At 41.8% G+C, this 26034-nt stretch overlaps 2 protein-coding genes across 4 annotated transcripts in view; both read right to left on the bottom strand.

Annotated features, from left to right (window-relative positions):
* The window catches only part of xrn2 (5'-3' exoribonuclease 2), a 33946-nt gene extending 29650 nt beyond the window's left edge, over nucleotides 1-4296 (bottom strand). For 2 of the 3 annotated variants that reach the window (XM_020619459.1, XM_020619460.1), the window contains exons 1-10: nucleotides 4077-4296; nucleotides 3035-3162; nucleotides 2529-2640; nucleotides 2009-2120; nucleotides 1516-1574; nucleotides 1246-1335; nucleotides 966-1038; nucleotides 606-656; nucleotides 238-395; nucleotides 56-130 (exon numbers count right to left, since the gene is read on the bottom strand). In XM_020619459.1, coding sequence (XP_020475115.1) covers nucleotides 56-130; nucleotides 238-395; nucleotides 606-656; nucleotides 966-1038; nucleotides 1246-1335; nucleotides 1516-1574; nucleotides 2009-2120; nucleotides 2529-2640; nucleotides 3035-3162; nucleotides 4077-4151 — 933 coding nt within the window. In that variant the 5' untranslated portion in view covers nucleotides 4152-4296. Of the gene's footprint in view, nucleotides 1-55; nucleotides 131-237; nucleotides 396-605; nucleotides 657-965; nucleotides 1039-1245; nucleotides 1336-1515; nucleotides 1575-2008; nucleotides 2121-2528; nucleotides 2641-3034; nucleotides 3163-3246; nucleotides 3314-4076 lie in introns of those variants that run through there. The other variant, XM_020619461.1, reaches the window with a different exon arrangement.
* A 7033-nt stretch (nucleotides 4297-11329) lies between these two features.
* Nucleotides 11330-26034, bottom strand: part of LOC109971300 (bifunctional protein GlmU-like) — a 27674-nt gene continuing 12969 nt past the window's right edge. The window contains exons 2-3 of the mRNA XM_020619448.1: nucleotides 12401-12587; nucleotides 11330-12122 (exon numbers count right to left, since the gene is read on the bottom strand). Of these exons, the coding sequence (XP_020475104.1) occupies nucleotides 11868-12122; nucleotides 12401-12587 (442 nt within the window). The 3' untranslated portion in view covers nucleotides 11330-11867. The remainder of the gene's footprint in view (nucleotides 12123-12400; nucleotides 12588-26034) is intronic.

Genomic DNA, 26034 nt, shown 5'->3' with positions numbered 1-26034 from the left:
ACCTGCTGCTTGTATAAAAACTAATAGTTTAATACAATGAGCATATACAACCAACCTCCCGCAGCACACAGAGTCTGATGAATATGAACTCCTGCTCGGCCGCAGGCCCTGTGTCGGCAAACTCATCATGCTGAAAGAACAGAAGGAAACAATGTGAGGGGTTACATCTTATTTACAGCACCATCTGTTTGTGTGTAACACAAATTAAGATCCAGCGGTCCAACATGAGCTCCTCACCTGTCCCTGCTTCACTCTGGACGCCCCCTGACAGTCCTTGATTTCATGACCCATCTGTCCACAGAGCGCACAGGGACGGGGCTTGTTGGGTTTGAACTCCTCTCTGATGATGGTGAAGTTTGGCTCGTGGGTGGCCAGGCCCAGCATGATCAGGTCAGCTGACCGGTCACAACATAAAGAAGTGCCACGTCAACAAGGTGGAAATTACGACAGTAATTTATATCTGACAAAATCTTCAAACAACAACAGTGGATCACCGCTGGAGGACAGCAGTGTTACTCCTCAGGCTGGATGAGGTGAACGGTTCATATTTATTGCACTTATTGGATACTGACTTTACATTTCAGACTGTGAATGTAAAGACTTACCATCGGCTCCACACAGGCAGTGGTGTGTGTTGGGGTCGTGGTTGGGTTGAGCTGTGAACGAGAATCACAAACGTGAGTCAACAAAAAGTTTGACAGCGTTTATGTGAGTGCTTGAGACCTGACATGGGTTCGTCACAGTCTGACTGAATCATGTGTGATATTGGTTTGTGTTGTACATGCACACCCTTCGTGTTTTTGTCACTGTTGTGCAGTGCTTTGATTTGTGGCCCTTTGAATGTTTACTCCTCTGTTGTTGTATAATTCAGACTTGGGTTTAATGCTTTGTGCTGTGTTCATGCGTTTTTAATGCAACAAAACATAAAATAGCAATTGAAGTTCATTGGCATGAGGCAGTTCTACCTCTCTGTCTCCTGATGAAGTCCATGATCTTGTGTTCACCTTCACCTGGAACGCTGGCATCAGACAGGAAGACCTGGATCAAAGATAACAGCGTTAGTGATGAGCACTGACAACATGTCACCTGAATAACTAATTTAAATTATTTTTTGTTCAATTTTCACACAATTTTTCAGGATGATCGATTAAATATTTTGTCAACAGAATGTCAAAAGCAGTAAGAGATCATGCTGATAACATTTCTGGCTGTATTTGACGGCCTGAGCAGCAAAGTTCCACTCACAACAATATTCTTCCATCCTGGATCATTGCTGAGTCTGTCTGCGACGTAGTATCGAAGACAATGTGCCAGGTTGTCCATGAACTCTGTTCCCTGGAGACGGAGGAAATCAAATCCAATAATGTTGCCGTTACCATTGAATACTTCAATACATGACAAAATCAAAACAAATAAGACCAACAAACAAAAATGCAACAATAAATATCAGTGTAACAGGTAAAACACAGTGTTTAAAGAAACTCTAGCAAAGCAAAAGCCACTGATTTCTCTTACAGGAGTAATACAGTTGCTGTCGAACCTCTCCTTAATCTCCTCAGGTGGGAGATAACCTCCTGAAGAGGAACAGATAACAGTAAGGTCACACTGAGGGTGATTAAATATCACAACAGGTCAAATACACAGTCAAGTAACCGCATAAGCAACAGAGAAAAACATTACTTCAACTGTAAGTAAAAGAATTCATGGAGGCATGCAGCTTCTCCTTTTGGACTTTAAGTGAGGTTCTGTCTGATTTATTCAAGACTTCAAACTTCAGCTATTTCAGACGGTGAATAATTCAAGTCTCTGGCCTGGACTAAGGGCCAGAGCAAAGAGTGCCTCCTCTCTCAGAGAAGTGTTCACTATACTGCATATTAAACACAACCTAGCACCTGAAAATATCACTGCACAAAGAGATTCAAAGGACAGAGGATGATGCTTCTTTTAAAAGGTAACATCCCAATTAAGCCTGGATCTGTCTGTACAAATGAATAACACCAGAGCAAACCTCTCTGGATAATCTCCTCCCTTATGCGATGCTTCTCCTCCACTAACTCCACTCCTTCTTTGGAGGCACGAAACCGCCGAGAGCGCTGCTGGTTCATTTTGGCCCGTGGAGCCTGGTGACGGTTAAACAGGGTGTTAGTTCTATTCTAACAACAAGCAATGTTTTGTCTATATCAGCTGAGACACCATTAGTTTACTTTATTAGGATAAATGTATCCATCTATGGCTATATGAAAAACATTTGGCTGAATAACTGATCGATCCATCTTTATTCTCCCCAAATGAGGGGAAATTCAGTTTGCAGCAAGGTGAATACAGACAAGCAATAAAAACAAAGAAACATTATCAGGTAACAAAGCAGATCAAGTTAAAAAACCCCACAGACAAAAACCTGAGACAAGTGAGTGATGTGACAGAAAACTCCATTATACATCAGATTATCTGGCAGATGCCTAAACTAGCTCACGTTCAGTTTGAGATGTGATTGTGAGGAGTTGTAGTTTTCTGTTAGTGAACATTACCACTCCATCGATGGCCATGTAGAGAACTTTCCTGGGCCGCACGATATTAAACAGGCGGTCGATGTACTCAAAAATGGCCACCATCATCTCATCCTCATTTTTGGGAGCAGGTCTGTGAATAGAGGTCAGACTGTTACTGTGTGGAGACTGTGCTGGGTTTCTACCCAAACACCCTTAAACACCTGGCAGTTTAAAGTCATCTTGTTTACTATGACCCAACACTCTTGTGGTAGAGAAAACTTCCCTCCAAGTTGAAACTATATTGAGAAGTACGTGTTGCATTGCTTAATTATTAACTGCATTTTACAAAATCTTAAAAGGATGGTTCGCAAATGAAGTTACCCCTTAAGGGGGTGTTCTATCAAATTTGATGGGGCTTTCTATTCGTACCACAGAGAACAGCACAGGGTCAAAACAAACCTTGTCTTCAAATAAAATACAGACAACATTGCTAAAGTAAATAGCAAAGTCTTAAATGCCCCGACTACACAGAGAGGGGTCCTTACTTGTCTTCTGGATGTGTACAAGGGTGAATGATCCCATTCATGTCCAAGTATAAATTGTCAAACTCCACCTCATTGGGGTTTGGCTTGGTTGTATCAACGGGAACACGGACTCCATTACATTCTTTCCCCTGTGAAGGTAAAACAGAACACAAACAATTCACTTCATTGTAAGACAACTCGCATTTCCCCCAGAGGCAGTAAAACACAAACACCTTGACACATCTTGCCCCAGGATCACTTCAGTTAGCTGAAACGATTAATTAGCTAATTTTATCAAGTTATCTGATTAATCAAGTGGAAAAAGAAAAACCCAAGGCACTCTAATAACTTAAGAAAAAGCCTTTATTCAAATGGCTCTCATGATGAGAAATTAAAAACACTTTATATTCAAAAGTCTAATAGCGGCATAAAACCTCCTTCTGCAGGCTGTAACCTGCAACACACTTAGTAATCAATGGGACGACTGGTGCCCTGTTGTCATCAGGTGTTTGTAATTACCTCACGTCACCTGTACTTAAGGGGAAACTGTATTGTAGGTTACACCAAAGTATGTTAGTGGAGGCTTTATGTCCCATTAGTACAATAAAACACACGGTGAAATCCAAATCTTTCATCTACAGTGCTCGAAACTGACAAGACAATTAGCAGGCACGTTCATTTTATACCAGCAAATAGGTTTTTGATATCGTTCTTAACCTTTACGGTTACCACTAACGTTAAACAGTAAACTAGAAGCTTTTGTTTGTAGACTAAAGACAGAAGACAAATTGCCTCCAAGTTTAGCTTAACGTTACAATTTCACCGATAAGGCCACAAACTTCCAGTGTTGTCGTAAGTTAGTTCATTTGTTACGATTCGAAATATTTAAAACACAAAGTCACCGACAAGACAGTATTAGCGGCAGAAAAGGCACGTCACTAGCTGTTTTCAGAGAAAAGGGGTGTATTCAGAACATTAATAGTCGTTAAACTCCAAGTTAAACAACGATTAACGCATCAGGTGAAAATACTCTCTTGCAATAGCTAACATGCTAACACCTTACCTTTTCCTCCAAACAATGTACAACAATAGATGGATATTTTCGGCTAAGCCAACGAAAAAACGCTGGTACTCCCATTTTAAATGATAAATCGTTATTATTTTAGTTTATAAAATGTACGAAAACGTTAAAACAGCACAATTAAAACACAAGACTTGCTATGGATGACGCCAACACGGCTACATGCTGTTGACCATATCCGTTGTCTACTTCTTCCAGTTCATGTACAGGTTTCTGAAGTGTTTTGGAGAGCCACCTGGCCTACAGCGACCCCAGTGGCCTGAAACGATACTGCAGACAACACGCTGTTAAAAGGAAGTCAAAGTCCTACTCTACCTGCTGACAGTTTTGGTAGATTTATTCAATAAAGTAGCACATATCCTAGTAGAAAAACATTTAAAAAATATTGTATTAATTTGTTATATTGGATTGGATATATATATATCACAAATAAGGACTCCAATAATTGATAAATAAAGCATATAAAATAGAAATATATTACATTATGTAGAATATTTGTGCCTATGTAAAAGAAACTAACTGTAAAATATACTTAAGTTAAAGGAAGGGGTTATTAAAGTACAAAAAAACAGATCATTTGAAAAAACATATATGAATAGAAATGTGGAAGTTATTCCTCTAATGCAATTTAGACTGGACCAGACATTATTTTTAAAACTATAAATGATTAAATAAACAAGCACGACTCTCTTCTTTGGCAGTTACTTTAATTTATTTAATTGTCTGTAGTTTTTGCAACAAAACATCTGCCAAATAAGGACACAAATGTGTTTGTTTATAATAAATTTTGGTGTTAAATATAAAAAGTTTGTATGTTGTTTCAGTCTGATTTGCATGGGAAGGATAATATCTATATATCTTCTATTCACCTATCACTCCTGTCTTTATTACATATGTAGTTATTATTATTATCTGATGACTTTCTTTGCAGTATATTTCTAATGCTTGATTTACTCAATAAATACTTAAAATAAAGTGTAAGACAGAATATTTCTGCAAATGCTTCTGAGTTCTTGACATTTTCAGTGACTTGTATTTTAGACTCACCTTTTGTGATACTGAGGCACATTGTTAGTATGTTATTATTAGATTACTGTTAGATTTTCAAAACAGACAGCTCATAGGTCACAGGTTTATACACCTATTCACCAGAAATATCCATTAATTCAATACTAATAAAATTGAAAAACCAAAGAAAAAAGACAAACTAACAAAGCAATTCTGCATTGCTTAGCTGACAATGAATTAAACATCAGTAGTTAGTTTAAAAATAATTCCATTAAGACAAAACTGAAATGATCACAAGCTGGTAATAATAACTATGTGCTGGTTCTTGTTTAAGATAAAGATGGAAACTGAGCTCCTGTATAAAACAACAAACAACAAAACGTGTGAAAGGTGTGATCCCTGAAGACTCTGCTCTGACTCGTGTCCATATTCCCCATAACTGTACTGTGTTTGAATCTCCATCATCTGCAGGCTGATCTTACATAACGTTCCTTTAATGGGGACACTCTGAACAGATGCCCTCTCACTTCTCATCCCAGCAGCACCACATTTAAGGTGAATTACATTTTTTTTTGCCTCCTCTCCTCTCTGGATCATGCAGGAGGGGTGGGGGACGGCCATTAGCCTCCTCTCTTCAGGCAGGGCGGGTCTGACATCAACACTGCAGTATTATTACTGCAAAGAGCTGCTGATGGAAAACACTTGGCCTACTCCGACGGGCCATTTCCATAAACATTTACGCCAGAGGTGCAGGTAATAGGATGAAGCCATCGTTTTGGTGTTTGTGGCAATGGAGAGCTGCATAGGATACATTTTAAGAGAGAACTACACAGCAGGACTGTTTATATATATATATATATATATATATACTTTTTTCTTTTTTTTTACCAAAATCCACTTGGAGCAGGATTTCAGAATAAAATTTCAATTGCAGCATTACAGGAGTTAAAGCAAACAGGTTGAAAACAAGTTCAAAAACTAATTCAGTCATTTTCTCACATTGCATGTGAAGTGATTTTTCATTAATCCCCTTATTTGAGTTCCTCTAAACTGTGGATGTCTGAAAGAGGGAGAGCGCCCTCACCTGGTCGATCATCACCATTGTAACCAGAATGAAAAACAGAATTCAGGCTTTTGTATGTGTGTGTGTGTTTATGAGCTTTCATCTCATCTAGTCTCATTCCATTATGTTGTCATGATAGTTGTTACCTGTCTTGACCAGGAAACTTTTTAAAATGAGATTTTTATTCACAGTGTGGTTTAAATAAAGGTTAAATAAATAAATAACCTGGCTTTAAGTCTTCACCCTAAAATCTAATGGTTTACATTATGAGGACTTACTTTTTGTCCCCCAAAGGAAGTTGAGTCCCCACAATATGACCATGTAAACAGATCTATGTTCACACAACATGAGTAACACAACTGTACACACATGCCTGCATATTCAACTAGAACCTAAAGCACAAGCAAAAAAAGATTTCACTCTGCAGCTCACTTAAAAATTTAAACAACATTTAATCTCCTTTATTTTCTGTCTTCAGATTGTTTCACACTTTAATGCTCACACACTAGGACCGTTTCACACATAAGATATGAATCATCTCATTACTCGGTGTTTAGTAAAAGAACAAGTCAACAGAGAAGAATCTCTTTTCTTTAGTTTTTGTCCAATTCAAATTGTACAGTCATGCTAACAAAAGACACTGGCTAAACGTGTTAGCGCTCCTTCGTCCTTGCACCTTTGATTAGCTGATCCCTAGCCTGCATCTGAAAAGCTCAGCAGTAATTCACATGGTATAATACAGCAATTTGTGGCTCCAAGGTTGTGGCTGTCCTCGACCGCTGGCAGAATCTGAGTGTCTTTGAGTCAGTTTCTGTTCATTGTGCTGCAGGAATACAAACCCTCCAGCTTTCAGGCTTTTTTTAAGTAAAAAAAATCCAACTGATGAAATGCTCACGGTCTCATATTTTACTTCTCAGTTGTTTCCTTTTAGCTGAAACACTGATGTTTCAGCTACAGTGTGACTGGTGCCATTTTGGTTTTGGTTGTTTGGGTCATCATTGGTGGAAAAACTCAAACCTCTACTGAAATAACTAGATAAGTACTACAGAGGAAAACACCTCATTACACAAAACAAATATGGCATTCAAACATTTTCAGTTTAATTTGGTTTTATTTGTCCTTGATCTCCATTCCAGATGTTTGTGGTCATGCTGTCCGGGCAGGCTTTCGCTCTCACAGTCACAAACCCAAACAGTAATAGGATCAGTGGTGAATCTGCTCACGGCGCCTAATTGAAAAGGCCGCTCTGTATGTAGCACTGATGCTCTGAAACACTCTTGGCAGAGGCAAAGCGGTTTAATTGAGCTAAATTTGTCTCAATTAAGGCGCTCACTTGAAAGCGAGAGATGGCCCTGGCAGCGGGCCTGGTGAGCTGCGACAGCCAGGGGTCCTTACCTGCACATTAAAGGAGAAGGCATTTTAATGACAACATGCCCCCCCTCCCCCTCCTCCCCTTGTTAGCGTCTCACTGGAGTGGGACTCAATTATTGTTAATGGAAGTTCACCACACATTTTCAAAAGGGAAGCGTTCTCTGCTGCAGACGGGCCGACCTGCCGCCTGTGCTTCACTTATACAAACATTTCTAAAGCGCAGAATTATAATCTTACTGCTGCAGTTTCAGTAGGGGGACCCAAACGTGGCTGCCCCCCTGTGACTGCTGCACAGTTTACTCTGGTTTAACACACCTCAACATCAAGTGCAGCAACAAATGTAGCAACCAGCTGAGGAAGAATGGTGAAAACTGAAAGGTGGTGCATGCAGCAGTTCTCAGCAGCCACAGCACCACAGCTCAAAATGTTTGTCCACGTTTGTGACAAGCTCAAAATCTTTGTTTTGATGGGGGGATTAATAATACATCATATAATCAACTAATAAATTACAACTTATTATTATAGGTTCATACAAGACTTGACATTCATAGGATAAAACCTTTAACTGTTTCTAGTGGTGCTTCCATTAGGACAGCTTTACCTTCATCAGGCTGTTTGTTGAATTTCCCAAAGAACTTAGGAGAGTGAGCTGCCATACTTCAGAATACACTATGATTTTTATCTTAAAATGTAGAACTGAATTTGTTTCATGGCCTTAAGCACAACATTCTATCAGTTTCCTTTATAACTTTGTCCTCGGAGACATCGGCCTCCTGGTCGACTGCCTTTGTTGTCTTCTCCGGTTGGTATTGATCTAAATAACTGCCTACAGGATTAAATAATGAAAAGTGAATTAGAGCAGGCAGCAATTTAACCAACACTTCATTGATAATACTCTCCCAAACAACAGAGCTGCTCTGGCCTTGAAAACACAGAACAGTTAAACAGAGGAATGGGAACAAACTGGAGGTAAAACCTCTCATGAAAACAACAGACATTTATGTTTGTTAATACCCGTGTTTGGCCTCATTCTGTTCTGGCAGAGTGTGCTGTTTATCTTATTAAAACTACTGTTCAAACTACGTCTATATAATTTAGCATGCGGTGTACTGTAAATGTTAATTAAATCCATTTTGGTATCATATTTAAACTCCAGATTCATTCACATTAAGCCACTATTATTGCTGAGTCAAGCTGACCTTACGTTTCTCCTCCTACCAAAGGTCTGGGCCACTCATGAATTGGTGAATACAACAAATTCTGTTAAATCTCTTGTACACATCACTTAATAACTAATGTGTTCATATGACTGGATCATGAAGATCAGTCTCCTAAATTCACAGAATTGGCTTTACGCACATAAAAAACCCTGTGTCACATCTGAAGAGCACACAGCAACGTGTAAAATCGTCTGTGGGACTTCTGGACTCGAGCTGCCCCCTGGTGGAGAACAGCTGCAGCAGCGCCGAGGCCCCTCGGGTTGGGTCTGAAAAGGTCACTGTGAGGGTCACCGTCAATCAGCGTCCTGGAAGTGACTCTATTTGAACAGCGGCTCAGTACAACATGGAAACAGTCACATGACAAATTTAGAAAAGATATGAGGTTCTTATTTGCAAACCTGCCAGATCACACTGGTCCGCACATGCTCATAGCTTTTCATCAATTTTGCACAGAATTAAACATTAAATTTGAATTAAATTTTATACCTTGTGTTGTTTCGGTTCATCGCCTTCTCCACATAGCAAAACAATGACATTACTAGTTTTGCACTTCACCACCATCATTGTTGTCCCTTTAGCCTTGTTGCTCTTGACGCCATTTATGAGTGAACACAGGTGGTAAAGTAGAGCTGACTGTTGCCTGTATTTATATTATGTTTAATAAAAACAGCCTTCTCTTCAGTGTGCTTCTGCTCAGCCATGACTAAAGATGCTTTGGTTTAAGTCTGGTTCTACCCCATTTCCACATAATCATCCTGAAAGCTGAACTAAGATGAACTCTGATACACATACTTGAATTCTTCTGAATGGGACGGAGGTGTAAAGTGACTGTACCTTAACCTACCAGTGATGGTGCACATAGTGTATGTGACTGGCTGGTTGGTCCACTTTGGGGCGAAGAGTGCAACACTATGAACATCTTCCAGGAGAGACTGTCTGAAAATGCACAGTTTTATCTCTGTATTCAAGCAGTTATGCCTCCCCCTCTCTGTGACCTCCACCTTGAACCTTCCTGTCAGACACAGCCCAGCCTTCACAGTTCCAGCTGCTCTCTCTCTGCTCTGCTCAGGTGAATCAGTAGCGTCTCTGAGTGACAGCATGGATGCTCGTAAGTCCTCTGCTCTTTTTCTCATTAGTGACTTCTCTTCCCTGTTGCCTTTTGTCTCCCTGGCTGTGTTATCGGTCTGAGTAATGAGCTGTGTGAGCAGCGCAGCGACTGTGTTGTTGTTAAGCTGCCCCCACCCCGCCTCCCCTCTAACAAGCCCAGCCCAAGTCATTTGTAAGTTGGCTGCTTAACAGCCTCTGGTTAGGAGAACAAGAGAAGCCACAGTGGCTGGGACACGTTTTTTACCCCCCACCCCCCCGACCCCCAGGGAGCCACCGCTCCTGATCCACAGGCTTTCATGTGGCAGCCAAACATCTCCCCAGCTAATGACACCCAGCTCTTTTTGATTGTCGACAGCGTGAGGCGAAGGGGCCGGACAAATACAACACAGATCAAAACATCAGAGCCGTCGCTGTCACCGCTCAGGGAAGTTGTTCCAAGTTTCTTCAGTTGTTAGTCATGGACACACACATACAGTGAAAATCTGGATTGTTCTGAATACAAATGATGCATGTTTGCAATAAAATGTACTTTGAACAGATGTAGAAGAAATGCAGTTGCAGTGAGGATTCTGCTCTTTGCATTGTTGTTACAGCTCTTACAGTCTTGTGTCAATAAATTCTTAATAGGTTTCTACCTATGTACCAAAAAATGTGTACTCTTTTCTCAAAAAGCATCAGATCACAGAACAAAAATCACATTACAGGAGGCTGAGGCTGCAACAAACTGGACATGAAACTTTAACTCACCAGAGCAAAGCTCAATCCTAAAGAGAAAGCTTTTATTCCTGGTGGAATAAACGGACGATCGTGTTTGTCACTGAGCTCCAGTGTGAACACAACCACTACAGCTGTGCACTGTTTAAAAGGTAACTCCCTATCAAGGAGTCTCACCGTCAAACGTATGTGGTGCTTCACAGCAGGACACCAGCTGAGGAACATTAATAAACAAACATTACTTGTAAACTTATTTTTCACAGATATCTCAAATAAGCATAGCTCTCTTTTTTGGTGAAAATCTAACAAAGTGTGTGTGGGGAAAACAACACTGAATGTCTAATCAGCTCTGCTGGGCAAACATGCCAGTTACAGCAAAAGGAAAAAAAAAAGCTGAGAATCAAAGATGGTCTTTAGATCAAAAGGTGGTGTATGTTTCAAATCCAGAACATCCGCTCTGGGCTGCTGCCTCGTCTTCTAATTTGTCAGGATCGAGAACAGAGCTGCTTTAGTTGCGTGTCCAAAAATTGCCTCCCGGGGGGCCCTGGGGCAGACCACCTACGCTTCTCGGCCACCATGCTGCGTCAACACAACACAACAAAAGTACAAAGCTGCAGCGGGGACGCTTTGAGGCTCTGCTTTAATGTGGCGGCCGGGCGGCTGCCCTGCTGACGTGAGGCCTCGTCCTCACGCTGAACAGCACAAAGACCGGCAAAGGCATCGCTGTGCTGGGGAGAAATCATTGGTTCTCCGTCCTGACTGGGGCCAAACTGGTGGTTGTTGCATTTTTTTTATTCACTGATGGCAAATAAATGTTTTTACAAAGCATTTGTTTAGTTTACATGGAGTGATTTTCTTCCAGGCAGCCATAAAAATCAACTTCAGAGACTTTTGACTGACTGCAGACAGATGTTACCATGAAGCTTTATTCTATTTATTGGTCAAAGTTAATTTTTTATATTCACTTCACCAATCACTTATTTTTATGCACAAATTTTTAAATCTTCAAATGGATTTTTATATATAAAAAGACTATGAGATGCCAGGTTTTTATTCATAGCAGAGACATTGTCCGTGTCTTTAATCATGACTGGAGGAAACCTTATGCTCCATCCAGATCACTCTGAAATGGACGAGATTTCATTTTGAAACATGTAAAAATAATTTCCTGTTTACTGTTCAAAGCTCATAGTATCAAAGGCACAGCTTGTTTCATCACTTCTTTTTTGGCACCGATCACTTTAACCAACAAAAGCCACACCGGAGCTGATACCTCCAGTCCAGTCAGGCTCATTCTTTCACCTGGGAGTGTGACTGAACTACAAGTTCAGGGAAACCCGTCCCTACGTCCATCTGTCTGGTGAACTGCAGGTCGACCGCCTCGCCCACGACCACCTCAGCTGTGGTGAACACCTCCAGGTCCCCCAGCACATGACCGCTGACCGTCCTGCCCTCCTTGTCTGACAGACAGATGTGGAGGTGGGCATCCGGGTTCAGTGTGCCAACCAGAGAGACGATCTCAAACCGGCCGCTGAGGTGGATCACCTGCGGGGAAAGGCCAACACCATGAGCAGCCAGCACGGGTGCTGCTGTAAACGCACTGAGGAAGTTTACTTAAAGTCGCACAAACCAACATAACCTTGTTTATAGTATAGAGAAAAAGCAGTTGAAAGTGCTGACGGTGTGTTTTCACACATTCAAACAAAGATTTTAAATATTTTCAGTGATTTACAGTCATAATTTATCTAGACTTTCCACAAAAAGTCAAAATCGAATCAGAAGAAAAAGTTTCTCTTTCATATACAACAACTTCAACAAAGCACCTCGTTTGTGTTTGTTGACGTAACGTTTGCCAGCCTGAGTGTTGCTTTGGTGACACTGCCAACACAGGTGATGATGAACGGTGCTCTGAGTTGCCGCTCCTCCACAAACGCCTGCAGAGAGCCCAGCAGCTCCTGGCCTGGACCAAACCGGACAGCATGGACCTGCAGGGACGATTTTTTTTGAACTCTGGGGAAAAGATGGTTTAATTTGTTATTTTGGTGACACGGTGCTGCAGTGGTTAGCACTGTTGCCTTACAGCAAGAAGGTTCAGGGTTTGAATCTGGGGCTTTCTGTGTGTACATATTCTCCCCATGTACTCCAGCTTCCTCCCACAGTCCAGAGACACACAGGTTGTGTTGGTGGTGACTGAGCACCAGCCCCACACCACTAGATAAGATGAATAGATACTGTGTGTGTGTGTGTGTGTGTGTGTGTCTACGTGCATTGTGGGCACTTAAGTCTGGAGGAAATGAATGCAAGTCCCCCATGAAAGCAACTCTATGAGTGTGTGTGTGTGTGTGTGTGTGTGTGTGTGTGTGTGTGTGGCCAGTTCAGGTCTTTAACCAAACACCAGTCTGACCTCTGACCGGGTGGAGGGGGGTCATGTGACTCAACATCAGTGAAGTCCACACTGATCTGCAGGTTGAAAAACAAAACAGCCAGAGACGAGGAGCAAACACGACGTAACCTGACATTTATTTACTCCACACGTTAAAGAGTCAACACTGGTTCTTTGTGGTTTTAATAATCACCAGATTACTGAAATGTTCTATTTGAATCTGTTTGAAAATCTGCTTCTATATTTACATTTTCTCAGAATTCCTTATAAAAGGTTAGAGCAGCAGTGCTGAGTAGAAACAGAGATGGAAGAAGTGCAGAGACCGTTTTCTATATGAGGCTAATTTTAACAACTGTTGGGCTGTTTCGCCTGTAGAACTGAATTAATGTGCTCACATGGAAGTCTGAAAAGTAGCTAAATAAGTGTAATGGAGTAAGAAGTCCAATATTTCCTTCTTTAATGTGGAGTAGAAGTAAATAATGGAAATATCTCTGAGAGTAAAGGTTAAATGTTAAAGTCCACCACAGTGTGAGCTTCAGCGACTGTGCTGAGACAGAAAGAGGCAGCGGGTTCAGGGTTGAAACTGACACTGAAACACAAACTTCTTTTATGGCTCTTTATCAGCAGCGGCGTTGGTGGACACGGGCTCATCAGACATCTGTTTTAGAGACACCATTTTGTTTCTCAGGCTCAGAGTTTGAACTCAAAGAACCCTCAGTAAATCATGTTTAATGGGACCTTTTATTTCCTCTGCAGCAGTTTGGTTTTAATTGGTAATAAACAAAGCAGAGAGAGCACTTTGTGAAAATAAGAGTCATATGAAAGTTACACCTTTTTTGAGAACAAAATTTAGGTTTTTAGCTTTAAGGGCTGCACATCATGTAGAAACAAACCTGCTGAGTGCATTAAATCAAGCAGATATCAGACACATGGCTTCTGTTTAGATGTCATCACTTCTTAATCAAAAGTAGTGGAGTGTGAACTCACCATTCTGCACGAGACTGAGGCCACAGAGGGACTAAACTCTGACTACAAACACTTCAGTTCAACAGTCTGGGTGGAACTGAGCATGCTCAGTAGACGGTGGAAACTCAAAGTGGAGACTTCCTGCAGAAGGTTGGTACTCTTTTATTCCTGGTCTTTTACTGCCACCTGCTGGTGATTTATAGAGATGTACTGTACTGTATTATAACCATACGTTAGGTGTAGTATATCATTAGAGGTGACTGCTGAATAACATAATATAGTTGTTTTTGTGCTTTTCACAATTGTGGTAATAAAAATATATTAAAATTTTGTTGTTTTCACAAAACAGAATGCTATTATTTTAAGAGGAATGGTGAGTACACAGCATGGACATATATACAAACACATCTTTACCTTCAAATACGCAGATATACTTGAGTTTTAAGTAAACAAAAGCTTGTGCAGGAGTCTAAAAACATACTACATGTCCTTACATGTTAAATGTGGCGTGAGGCCACGAGGCTGCGGCTCAGGAGGGAGCTCAGGTCATCCCCTAACTGTAGGGTCGACTTTCAATCCCTGGCTTGTCCAGTCCACATGTTGACGTGTTCTTGAGGAAAACACTGAACCCCACGTCGCTCTCAGTGATGACACAGGTGTGTGAATGGGTGAGTAGGAAATAACGTAAAGCACTCTGAGTGCACTTCAGTGTCTAGAAATGCACTGCAGACCATTTACCAGTAAATGCTAAATACTATGAAGATCATAATTTAAGGACAGATCTGCAAACAGTCAGCGAAGAGGCTCAAACACCGGTGAATCCAGTGATGGAATTAGAAAATGCAATCTGAACAGTTTTATCAAATCAAACACAAAATAAATGAACACACAAAATCCAATGTAAGACTACTTTTATTTAAAGACAAATAACCTAGGTTTAGTAAATGTTGTCTCAAGATGTGGACAGAAATGATTTTATCATATTATTTTGTTATTTTTATGACTTATTATCAGTCAGCTCAGCGTCGCCATGTGACAGGATGAGAAACAGACACTCACCAATACAAAACCTGAATCTTGACTGTGTCCATGGTCTCATAAAGTCCTAATTTTTACTTTTCGTTTGACTGGATGATAAAGTATTTTTGATCTCCCTGCTAATTGTTATAATTTTTGGACATTTTCTCTCCATGCACAGTGACATGCTGTTTCAAAATGTTTCTCCACAGGAAAATACTTTGGTGGAGAAACATGATGTTCATTTATTTGATTCAAACATTATGGAAATGCTCAAATCTAAATAGGTGGTGTGAAAACATTCATGTGTAATTTGTGTGTGAACTCAGGTAATGAAACCAAGGACATGACCTCCCTACATGCATCTGACTTGAGTGGCTCCAACAGCTGTCTGTTTGGTTTTGGACCCTAGGTGGCGCCGTGGTTCAGAAAATGAATCCACATCACTCGCTGGTTCCAACATCAGTGCACACACAGCAGGTCACACAAATATTCACACACCTGCAGTGTTACAGACTGAACATTCCCACACTGATTGCAGTTACACAAGTCCACATTCAAAGCCCTACAAGCATTTTATGCAGTGGGATGGACTGAGCTGAGCTTTCTTTACTACGTTTACACGAGATGGACAGTGTTGTACACTGATGGTTTAAGCTCAGTAATTTAATTAATGGGTTTTGTGGATTGATGATATCAAGTTCTGACACTAAGGCTTGAAATTGTAATTTCATAATAGCTATTTAGAATTGAAATGCTCATCACTTTACTCAGTAACACTAATCAGATTGGGCCTTTTTTTCTCCTTTACAAACATCTCTAGAGCCTGTGCTGTGGCTCCAGACAAGGACCCAGCAGTCCCTCTGACAGAGCTTCAGACGTCGTATGCTGGAGGACGAGTGTCTCAGCAGCTTCTTTATGAACAGAAGTCACTGAAAGGCTGATGAAGCCGTTGGAGTTTGTCAGAATGAAGCTAAAGGACAAAGACTCTCTGGTCTGAGGAGACAGAACCTGAGCTCTGTGGGCAGAACTGCTCAACCCCCTGCTAACACCACCACTACAGTGAAGCATGGTGGAGCAGCACCAGGCTATGGAGGGAGACAGGGAGACTGGTCAGAACTGAGGGAACATCTGTTGATGCTTTGTGTCATTTCCCCACTTTTTACAGATGCACAGCTGAGGTACAAATAGACAAACACATAAAAGAAAAATGTTCATATGGATTTGAATCATTTCCTCCGAGTGACTCTCAGTGAGAGGGACAACTGAAACAGCTTCACTTAATAATTAACCCAGCACATACTACCAGTAGTTTGGAGGTCAGAGGTCACAGCAGGCTGGTAATCACATGTCACTGGACTTATAATAAACACCTCAAGAAGAAACAAATACACAGAAAAACAATAAAAGACACATATAATCAATAATATAATCAATAATCACAATTACAAGGTGAGAGTTTCAGATCTTTTGAGATCCATTTTTGTACACTTTTACCATAAAGTTTTCAAAAGGAATCTTGTTTCTGTTCAAACACCAAAGTTTGTATTGTACAGTAAATAGCCCAAAGCTGAACTGTGAATTTTCCAGGCAGATGCAGCCACACAGACAAATCCCAGACCTGCTGATGTATCTTGTCAGTATTTTTCCGTGTAATAATGAGCAGATTAAATCAGGGTTGTGGTGGAGTCGGGGCCCCTGGGAGCAAACAAGGCCACGCTCTGGCGATTATTTCAAGTGGAGGTGCTTACATGTATTCCCCCTGCGAAGCCCTGATTACTATCAGGTTACAGCCTCCATGACAACAGCCTGCAGCTTAAAGCAACAGGACTTGATGGAGCAGACGCAGCAGCTGAGAGTTGGTTCAGGTTGTACCAAAACAACCTCCAGCCTCCAGGTTTTTTACAGAAGAACAACTCAAACATTTTGAAGCATGTGCTCACAGCCTGGTAACACCAGTTTTTTTTATGAAGCTTAGGCAGAAGGTCATAAGGTTCATAAGGTTCCTCAGTGGGTTAATGTGGCCTATTTACTCTTATACTTCTGCTTCAGCAAGCTGTCAAACCTCCCTCCACCTCCAGTCCTGATGTCACCACAGCTGACCAGTCATCTTTCTGTCTGCGTTCGTCAGGTCAATCACTTGCTGTGTTCTTTAAATATTATAGTAATTCTGCCTGGTTGTCCTTCAAACCTACAGTTGCTAAATGCACCTTCTCTCCATCACCATCATGCCTCCATGATGTCCAGGGACACTGTAAGGCCTCCACCTGCTGGCTCTCCTCCACCACCACCAACCTCTCACCATAACTGTGCTGTTAACTACATCTTGCTTTTCTATTCATTTGGAAATGAACAATAATGCTTTGGAGATGCAGCCTGTCATTGTAAAGTAAAGTAAAGCTTCCAATGCTTTGGAGATGCAGCCTGTCATTGTTTCAGTAAAGCTTCCCTTTAATAGAATTTGGGCATTTAATCAGTGTTTTTGCATATATCTGTGGGTTTATGTGAGCGTGTATGACCACGTGTGTGTGTGAACTAATTAGAACCAGCAATTACCCCAAACTGTGGTTGTGCTCCCACTGAAGGGGGCGAACAGAGCTTTGGGTGGGGGTGGGGCAACAATAACACCCTGTCAGTGCCAATGCTGCCATGCATGACAGATGCATGTGGACATGTCAGACAAAAGCACTGCCGGCCGAGAGCGTGTGTGTGTGTGCTGCTGGTGACTCCGGCATCGTTCCATGGTACCAGCAGCTCCCAGCAGCCCCTGCTGCCTCAGCCATAACACCCTGCTCAGAGCGGTTAGACCCCCAGCAGCTCCTGCTGCAGCTCCTTCAGCCCAGCCTGTTAATGGAGGTGCGACTCTGTTCATTGTATCATCATCTGCATTTAGAGACACTGTGGTCTGTTGCAGCTCTGCACTACTGACACCACTGTAACACCATTATACCTGCTATCATGTGACCAAAGCACAATTTTTAGGCCAGGTGATCACAACTGAACCATTTCCAGTTATTCTATGTCTGATGATCAAAATCACAAGATGCTGTTTAATGTGCCAGAAATTCCCTAGAGAACCCACAAGCAGACAAGATGGCGACATGCCGAACTTGGTAGGAGGTTTATGGTTGAGGTTAGGGTTATTGTTACCTGTAACACAAGCTCTGGAAAAAGGTGACAGAGTGTAGAGCTGGGTCACAACCACCATCTTGTCTGCACCCACGTGCCCCTCAAACACCCTAGTACTGTCAGTGGACCTTGAGTAAAATTATTTTTTTAATGTCTGCCTACCAGGTCAACATAGAGTATATGATGCATGTTCAAGCACTGTTAACGTTTGTGTTACGAGGCAGCCTGCTCATCTCCACACACATCACATGCACTAGGAAAGCCAGAGTTTCATCACATGCTTCGTTTGTCTGCACGCTGCATCTGGTTTGTGCTACAGGTGCCAGCGGATGCATGTTGCATTCACCGGTTCTATTCTCTGATCATGTCCGGCTTCTGAATTTGTCAGGTTTTTGAACAGTAGGTGTTGTGCACCATTTTTACCACAAGGGTGCAGGACATGAAGTTGTGCTGGTACTGAGTGGAAGTGAAGCAATTAATCTTCACTCTTCTAAATTATTAAGATGAATGTGCTACATTAACACTCATTACAGCGAGTCAAACTATCAGAATGTGCTACATTAACACTCATTACAGACTGCAGCAGTAAGTTAGGAACAACACTCACAAGCTATCAAGCACCATCCCACTCTAGTGCATTGTTGCTGTACAGGAAGTGTTAAAGGCAGTGAGTATGGAGAGGTGACAGCAGGTGGCAGCTACCACAGCCAGAGCCTGAAGCCAGTGCAGAGGTACAGTATCTTAAAGGTCAGTGTCACTGACAGCCACTAGATGCTGCCTCCGGAGAATCCTGGCTCCTGCTCATTTACAGCATCAACGTGTCTACAGAAATACCAAGTGAATAATATTTTTCAAAGAGACATTTTGGTCCCAGTATCTTAACTTAGGCCCTCTAGTCGACTCGTGTGGTGCACAGGTAGTGTTTTTATACATTAGGTGAAGTTAATGATTCCATTATCGAACCCAACTTGGAGTCTGAACATTTAGCAAGCAGCTAAAATGACTTAGCAGTGTCGAACCCAACATTTCATAATCAAAAACAAAATCAGCTGAAGCAAAGTTAGCAGACAATGTGGTGAATAAAACATGGTGCACTTGATACACACACTATTGTTCATTTTTACTAGTAGAAATGATCTAAAATGATGAATTTGAACATGTGTGAATCCTCAAAGGTCACTGTTTCCCCTGCAAAATAAATGAATAAAGCAGAAACATGCCAAACACACACAAAGTCCTTAATTATGTTGGAGTGTATTCAACAAGCTCATTAGCTTTTGGCCAGAACATGTCCCCCTGCTGCTTCTTGTTAATGTGGCTGGTCCTGGCACGGTTCGTCCTCACTCGTTAACTGTTTAGAACGATGTGGAATTAGATCTAAATAATCAAATTAAAAGGAACAATTTGTTTATTTCAAGGTTAGGATCACATGGTGAAATAATGAAACCCCGCTCTGCTGTCAGAGAGGTCGTCATCTATTGATACTTAACAAGGAGCACACAACATATGGGTACACCTCTAAGTCAAACCAGACTAATATTAAAATAACACTGCTTTTAAAAATGGCACTTTTTGTTTTGCAGGACGTCTTGCATGTTGATGACGCGACATGTCTGACCAGTCTGTTTGGTAGCGCCTCTGCTCACTTGGAACCTTAAAGGAGGTGATACCAAAAATAGCACCTGGTACTATCCCAGACATTTGAGGCTAGTCGAGTCGAGTTGAGCCGGTACCAGGCGGTGGAAAAGGGGCTTTTGTCCCCAGGGGACAGTGCTGGGGAGCCGGAGAGCACCGACGGTTGGCTCATTTAATGCAATTCTGTGACATTTTGAGGAGCACGGCCTAGCTGTTCTCAAAACCCAGGCACATTGTCTGATCAGGGTACGGGCAGCAGAAACTCGAACCTCCTTCTCCTGAGAAGAAAAAAGAACAGGTTAGTAACTGAACGCCACAGTGAAGGGAGACAGACCAGTGGCAGAGAGCAAGGAATTGTGGGTGTATATGTTATCGCACAAGCAGCTCTAAGAGCAAAAATGAACACATCTGTAGTTCATCACCACCTCCAGGTTGAAAGCTTGTATCTTTTTATGCATTTAGGAACCATTTTCTGTCCTTTCTGCCACTTGATATCAACATTTTTATTAGATTCTCCTACAACAACTCTCAGCAGGACAGATGCTTGTGACTTTATTGCTCTCACATCCTTTAGAAACATCCCTTTTTTTGAAATTTTAGGTGGATTCAGATTCTATTGAAGAGGGCCAGCGGCTGGACGCATCGCGGTTCTGATTAAAGACCAGGATTAAGGAGCAGTGACCTTTTGTTATCATGGATTCATCCTGCATGCCATCTGAAATCAATAGACAACTCTGTAGGCTTTCACACATCCATCTACTCTCACAGATCAATCCCCCTAAATCCTCTCCGCCCCTCAGCAGGAGCACCAGGGGCTTTTAGGGTAAGATTATGTGGCAGTGTGTCTGCTGCTGCCGCCGCTGGTCTAGGGGAACACGTCAACTTCAGGGCTTTCTCATCACACTGAAATTGCTGTTCGTATTGATGCCACCATTAGCACTCTCCTCAGCAAAGATGTCAGACTCCATTAAAGCCTGTGGTTGTTGAAGCACAAGACGAGACTGCTAGCAAGTGAGATTGGCTATGGTAATAGAGCTGCTGTGAGCCTGTTAGAGCCCAGTGTGGTTCAGCCGCCTCCACTGCAGGTGAGCTAAGGGGCGGGGAGTGTGCGCTGCAAAACATAACTGCCCTAAAAGTTCACAAAGGCTTGTACTCACAGAGAAGAAAATGTTTATTGGGTATTGTGGAGGCACTGTAAGGCTGAGGAGAGATGACAGAAATGAGAGATGATAGGCAACAAACATCCAGAGCCAACAGCTCCATCGTTTAGCAGCTTAAAGTAACTGATGGATGTGAAGAGTTTCATTTTTCTGCAGTTACAGAACAAAAATATCTTTGTAATAACAAATGAATATGTGAAGCAAACCGGGTCACTTTACTTTGCCAAGGACAATGTTGTTCTTTAGACATTTGTAGATATAAAGCTTTGTTGAGAAATATTTTTCTCCATCTCTGCAGACTCCGCGGAGCAGGTGGACAGAGGAAAGCCTAGGAGCCGACCCATTACAAAGAGCAGCCATGTCTTATTATGTGATCTAATCTGTGTCACGGCATCAGCCTCTTTAAACAATATCAATAACTGTCAGAGCGAATTGGCCACGTTTTTTCTAGGAACAGATGTAAGTCCAAGATGTAGACACGATCCAGGCACCTCGAGCTTTCGGGGCAGAGGTCTTTAACACCGTCTCTGATGGTTGTGACACACAGGTCTCACCAAACCTTATGACAGCCATATTCAGAGTGGCCCCCCCAGGGCTTAACGGATGAAGCCCCTAATAAGCAGCAGCGTTTCCCTCACTTGTGTCTTCTCCTTGCATCTTAGTCCTGCCAACATAAGATGTGAGGACAAAATGTGAGGAGAGCGGAAACATGTTTTAAGAGACATGAGGTAGTTTTCTCCTTTGATCCTTCATCTGAAGTGTCCATTCATCAACTGATTTCTGATAAAGGGCCCTCGATCCATAAAAGACTTTCACAAAGGATGATCCTGTGTATCCTCGCTCATGGCTCCTCCAACCAGGGCCAAGGAACCATCATATAAGAGACATGAGAGGCAGAATGAAGTCAAAGAGCAATGTTTTCCACATAGAAGAGAATGTGAAGCATCATTTGTTCTGACCGTGCCATTACTCTGCTCGTATACACCTGCCAATTCTATTTACGTTTGTATAACCTTGCTCGGGAGTCAAAATGAAAAGCTCTAGAAATGGCCACACGGTGGCGCTCAGTTGCTCCATGAATTTTCCTCCAACATTTTTGAGACACACACAAACACAAACTGAAAACACAATCTCTATGACAGGCAGTGAACATATTTCTGCATGTGACAGAATATGTCTGGCTCATCTCTGAGGCCTGAGCTCTGATTGTCTGACATGCAGCACTGATCTTGGCTCTGCTGAAACCCTTGTTACGCTGATTTGAGCGTGACCAGTTCTCTGTCATTCATCTGCTAAACACTGTGAGGAGTCTGAAACCGACTGACATGCCTGCAGTATCCAGGCCCTGGAGTTATGGGCGTCAGGGTTTTTAGGGTTTAGGTGGAATGGGTGTGAGCGCAGTGGCCACTGTCCCCCACCTGCCCCCCTCACACTCCTCCTCTCTCTGCTTTCCCTGCTGCCTGGCTTAAGCTAATCCCATTATCAGTGAGGCGGCCTGACGCTGATATGGCCTGCTAACTGACCAGCTGCTCCAAGTCTGGCCACCACACACACACTGCAAAAGGTGCCAGGCTAAGTGAGTCGGTTAAAATCACAAAGCTGCAAGAAGCAAGATGCAGAAAGAAACTGTGCAATGAACATTGTAAAACTGTAATACATTTATAAAACCCACAGTGTTTTGAGGTCACATTGGCTCTACAGGTGCAGATGTATCAAACAATAATAGGCCAAATAGTCTCAGTTCGTCCCGGGGGCATTTCTGCAGCCAAAGGATCACTGTACATCTCCAGCCCAGTTGTAAATTAGTTGTAGTGTATATATGAACTTTACTTTTAGGAGGCAGGGCTGCTTGGATGTCTTTAGGTTCTGTCCTGGCATGTTCCCATCAAAGCCCCTGTGTGCCGACTGCATCCAGGGCACTCTGGTGCCATTTCCTCACTTGCCATGTCTGGTATATTATATTAGTGTTAGTATGTCTATGGGGGTCACACAATGTATTTTTACCTACAGTATGTGTGTGCATAAATGTGAATATATTCATTCAGACATGTCTGCAGGCCTTCTGAGCCCACCCAGCTAGTTGACGGGAAGTTACCGGTTGAGCTTCTGCTCATGCATCTCATACATATCTTCCTGATGTACGTAAATTCAATGCAGTTTCCAAAACTCCTTTATTCTGCATGAGGAGAACAATCTTGACTGGATTCCACTAAATGAATTCACATCCTTCTTAGCACAGTTTATCAAAACTACAATACTTGCTTGTCATTTTTCTCCATTCTTGTAATTAAAACCCGATCCAGAGAGACAATATACAGGGTCATTTTCTGCAGCATCCTCTGGCTCAGAGGCCCAGCAGCCTGCCATCCTATCAGCCCTGACCCTCCACCTGCCTGCTAGCGCATTAGCCTTGACAGCGTGAGCGTGGATCCCATGTGGAAAGTCGGCGCTGGTCCGTACAACGCAACACAATAATGCCGAGTTAGTCAGAGTGACACTAATCCAGCTTCCAAATAACATGAAGGCAGGTGGAAGACTAGTGGAGCCAGGAGACATTTCTTTGTGTTCATTGAGGTAAAGAAGAAGGAAAGGTTTGTTTTAACAAACCATTTCATCTTAACCTCACTCTGAAGTCAAGCGAGAGGCACTGACAGTTTGATAAGACAACTTTGGTTTCAGGTTATAGTGTTTTTAAAAACTTTTTGGAAATGCTTTCTGCACATTTCCACCAGGCTCCTGCATTATCACCTTCATGAAGGAGGATTTCTTGCAGGATTGAATTAGACTGTCAAACTCCAGATGAGAGAAGAGAGGAGCTGATTAACACGTCACCTGTTCCACCTTGTTTCTGTGCACTCACAGTAAGAACCTTTTTCAGCCTGAGTAGATAATTTCTTCAACAGTATTTCTCCATGTTTCAAACCTGGAGTGACTGACTGGCCTCTTGGTTACAGCAGTTGAAAACAACACTGACATACTGGCATCTTATGAAGCTGATATGTTGAACTTGTGAGCACATAGCTAGTTGTTTGCAAACACAACAGATACAGAGCAAAGTGACCATTCATGTGTAGGGGGTGTCTGTGTCCACCTGATGAACCTCTCTGTTCACTCTGGGTTTGGTCTCCACCACCTCCTGAGGGAAACCTCTGGCTCTGGAGCTGCTAAATGCTCCAGTGTGTTCCCCAGCTGGTCTCTGACTGGCTCTGTCTGTTGCTTACTGCTGAGCAGGTCGTGGACAGCAGCTGTTTAGAGCACGCTTCCTGGAAACAGCTGCAGAGCAGTGAGACTAAACCAAAAAAGTAAAGCTGTGGTGTTCAAAACCAACACAAAGAGTTGAAAGATGCTAAAATGCTCTGCAGACCAGAGGGACGCTGCAGATTTGGGTGATAATTCTCAGTGGGTTCATCACTGTGACCTTCTTTTTTTATATTACCCATCGTTTTTATAAAATGCTGACTAGCCGGAGCAGTGCCGGAGAGTGGTCTCTGTAAAAGAATTGATGGTTATGCAAATATATTTTTGTTTTCAGGTCTGAATCTGTGAATCTTCTCAATAGGGTTAAACCGCTAATATCAAACATTTTTAGTTCATTTGTTATAATACAGTTATTATAGAAAGACCTGTCTCCTTTATTTTTCACCTGACCTTATTTTGAAGCTCCTGTCTTTGTGTCTCTTCCTTCTGACACCAAATTATAAATAACTCAAGAAAGTAAAATGAAAAAATTAATATTTCATTGAAATGACTGAACTACAATGGAGAAAGCAGGACTGCAAAGCACAACATTAAGGCTCATTTCAAGAATGAAAAACCTGCACATTTGGATATTTTTGCCAAACCATTTCTATTTGCGGGGACGTGTTCGTCAGTCAACACCAGGAGACTCTGTTCCTTCTTGTGCAGCGCTGACGTCGGCCGTCCTCTGGGCTCAGCTCTAAACCAACACTGATTAATAATTTATGGATCATCCCATTATGCCACTTTACACAGTTCAAAGGCTGCGCATTTGCATCCCAATTTGTTCACTCTGGTATAAAGACATGCTCAGCCTTTTTGCATCAGTATTTCTCTTATAAATGGAATTTGGGACAGTCTGTCCTCACATCAGCGGATAAAGAAGATTAAAGTGCGAGCATCCTGCGGTCCCTCCTCCTCCTCCTCCTCCAGTCTTCCATCTCCAGCTCAGCCTCGGGGCTTTGATGTGTCTCATGATGCTTCTGAGAAAGACAGACAAAAAATACAGTAGAGTTACACCCAGAGAAAGGACTCAGACGACTCGGGGTTTGTAAAGAGGGGCTTTATTCTGGTGATGGAAAGGAAACACACAAAAGATTGATGGAAGGATGGTTGTACAAATCACTTATTTAACACTTTTACACAACTACTTGTCACTTTAACTGTAGATTATTAATTTAGCCGGGATGAGTATTAGTTAAATAACTTCACAAAATTCAATTATTTGTTAGACAAAAGTGAGAAACAGATAATAAAGAAATAATTTTTATGTTTGCTATTACATCCAACAGTTATAACATTAAACAAAAGAAATGTTTTTTCTTTGTTTTTCTGATTTTAGCTTCTTAAATCTCACTGAAGGATATGTTTCAGTCATTACAAACAACTTCTCTACTACACACGTTCTAATGAAGATCTTTAAAGAGCCCACGGTGCCTTTTCTTGTTTTTTTGACTTATCTACATGTTACAACAGTGAATTATCATCTTAGATGTGGCCTACAGCTCAAAAAATGAGGTGTTGGTATGTTCTAGTATTTGGTTTATACACATCTTGTACACTCTCACTCACAAGACTTTTTTTTCTAACAAAATAATACATGATATTTTAAGGATTTCCTTAAAGTGTGTACATTGATGGACAAGACATCTAGAATGCTTCCATTTGATGTATTGATGCAGCCATAAAGCTTCAAATAAGGTGATTTTTCCAGCCTTAATGCTGTTTCTTCTGACGCCTCACCGTTTTAGTTGTCAAATCAAGCAAATATAGCAGCTATAACAACATTCACCAAAATAAAAGTGTTGCCTGAACATGTAAAGGTCTCTTTTGTGAACAAACAAAGGCATCTTCTTTGAGTGAGTAGAAAGAATAAATGTGAAAAGGATGAAACTTTTTCCAGAAATAAGAAAATCAACAACAACAACAA

The sequence above is a fragment of the Monopterus albus genome, unplaced genomic scaffold, assembly GCF_001952655.1.
Source record: "Monopterus albus unplaced genomic scaffold, M_albus_1.0 scaffold220.1, whole genome shotgun sequence".
NCBI lineage: Eukaryota > Metazoa > Chordata > Actinopteri > Synbranchiformes > Synbranchidae > Monopterus > Monopterus albus.
The sequence above is the reverse complement of the archived record's forward strand: the minus strand, read 5'-3'. Positions and strand labels throughout refer to the sequence as shown.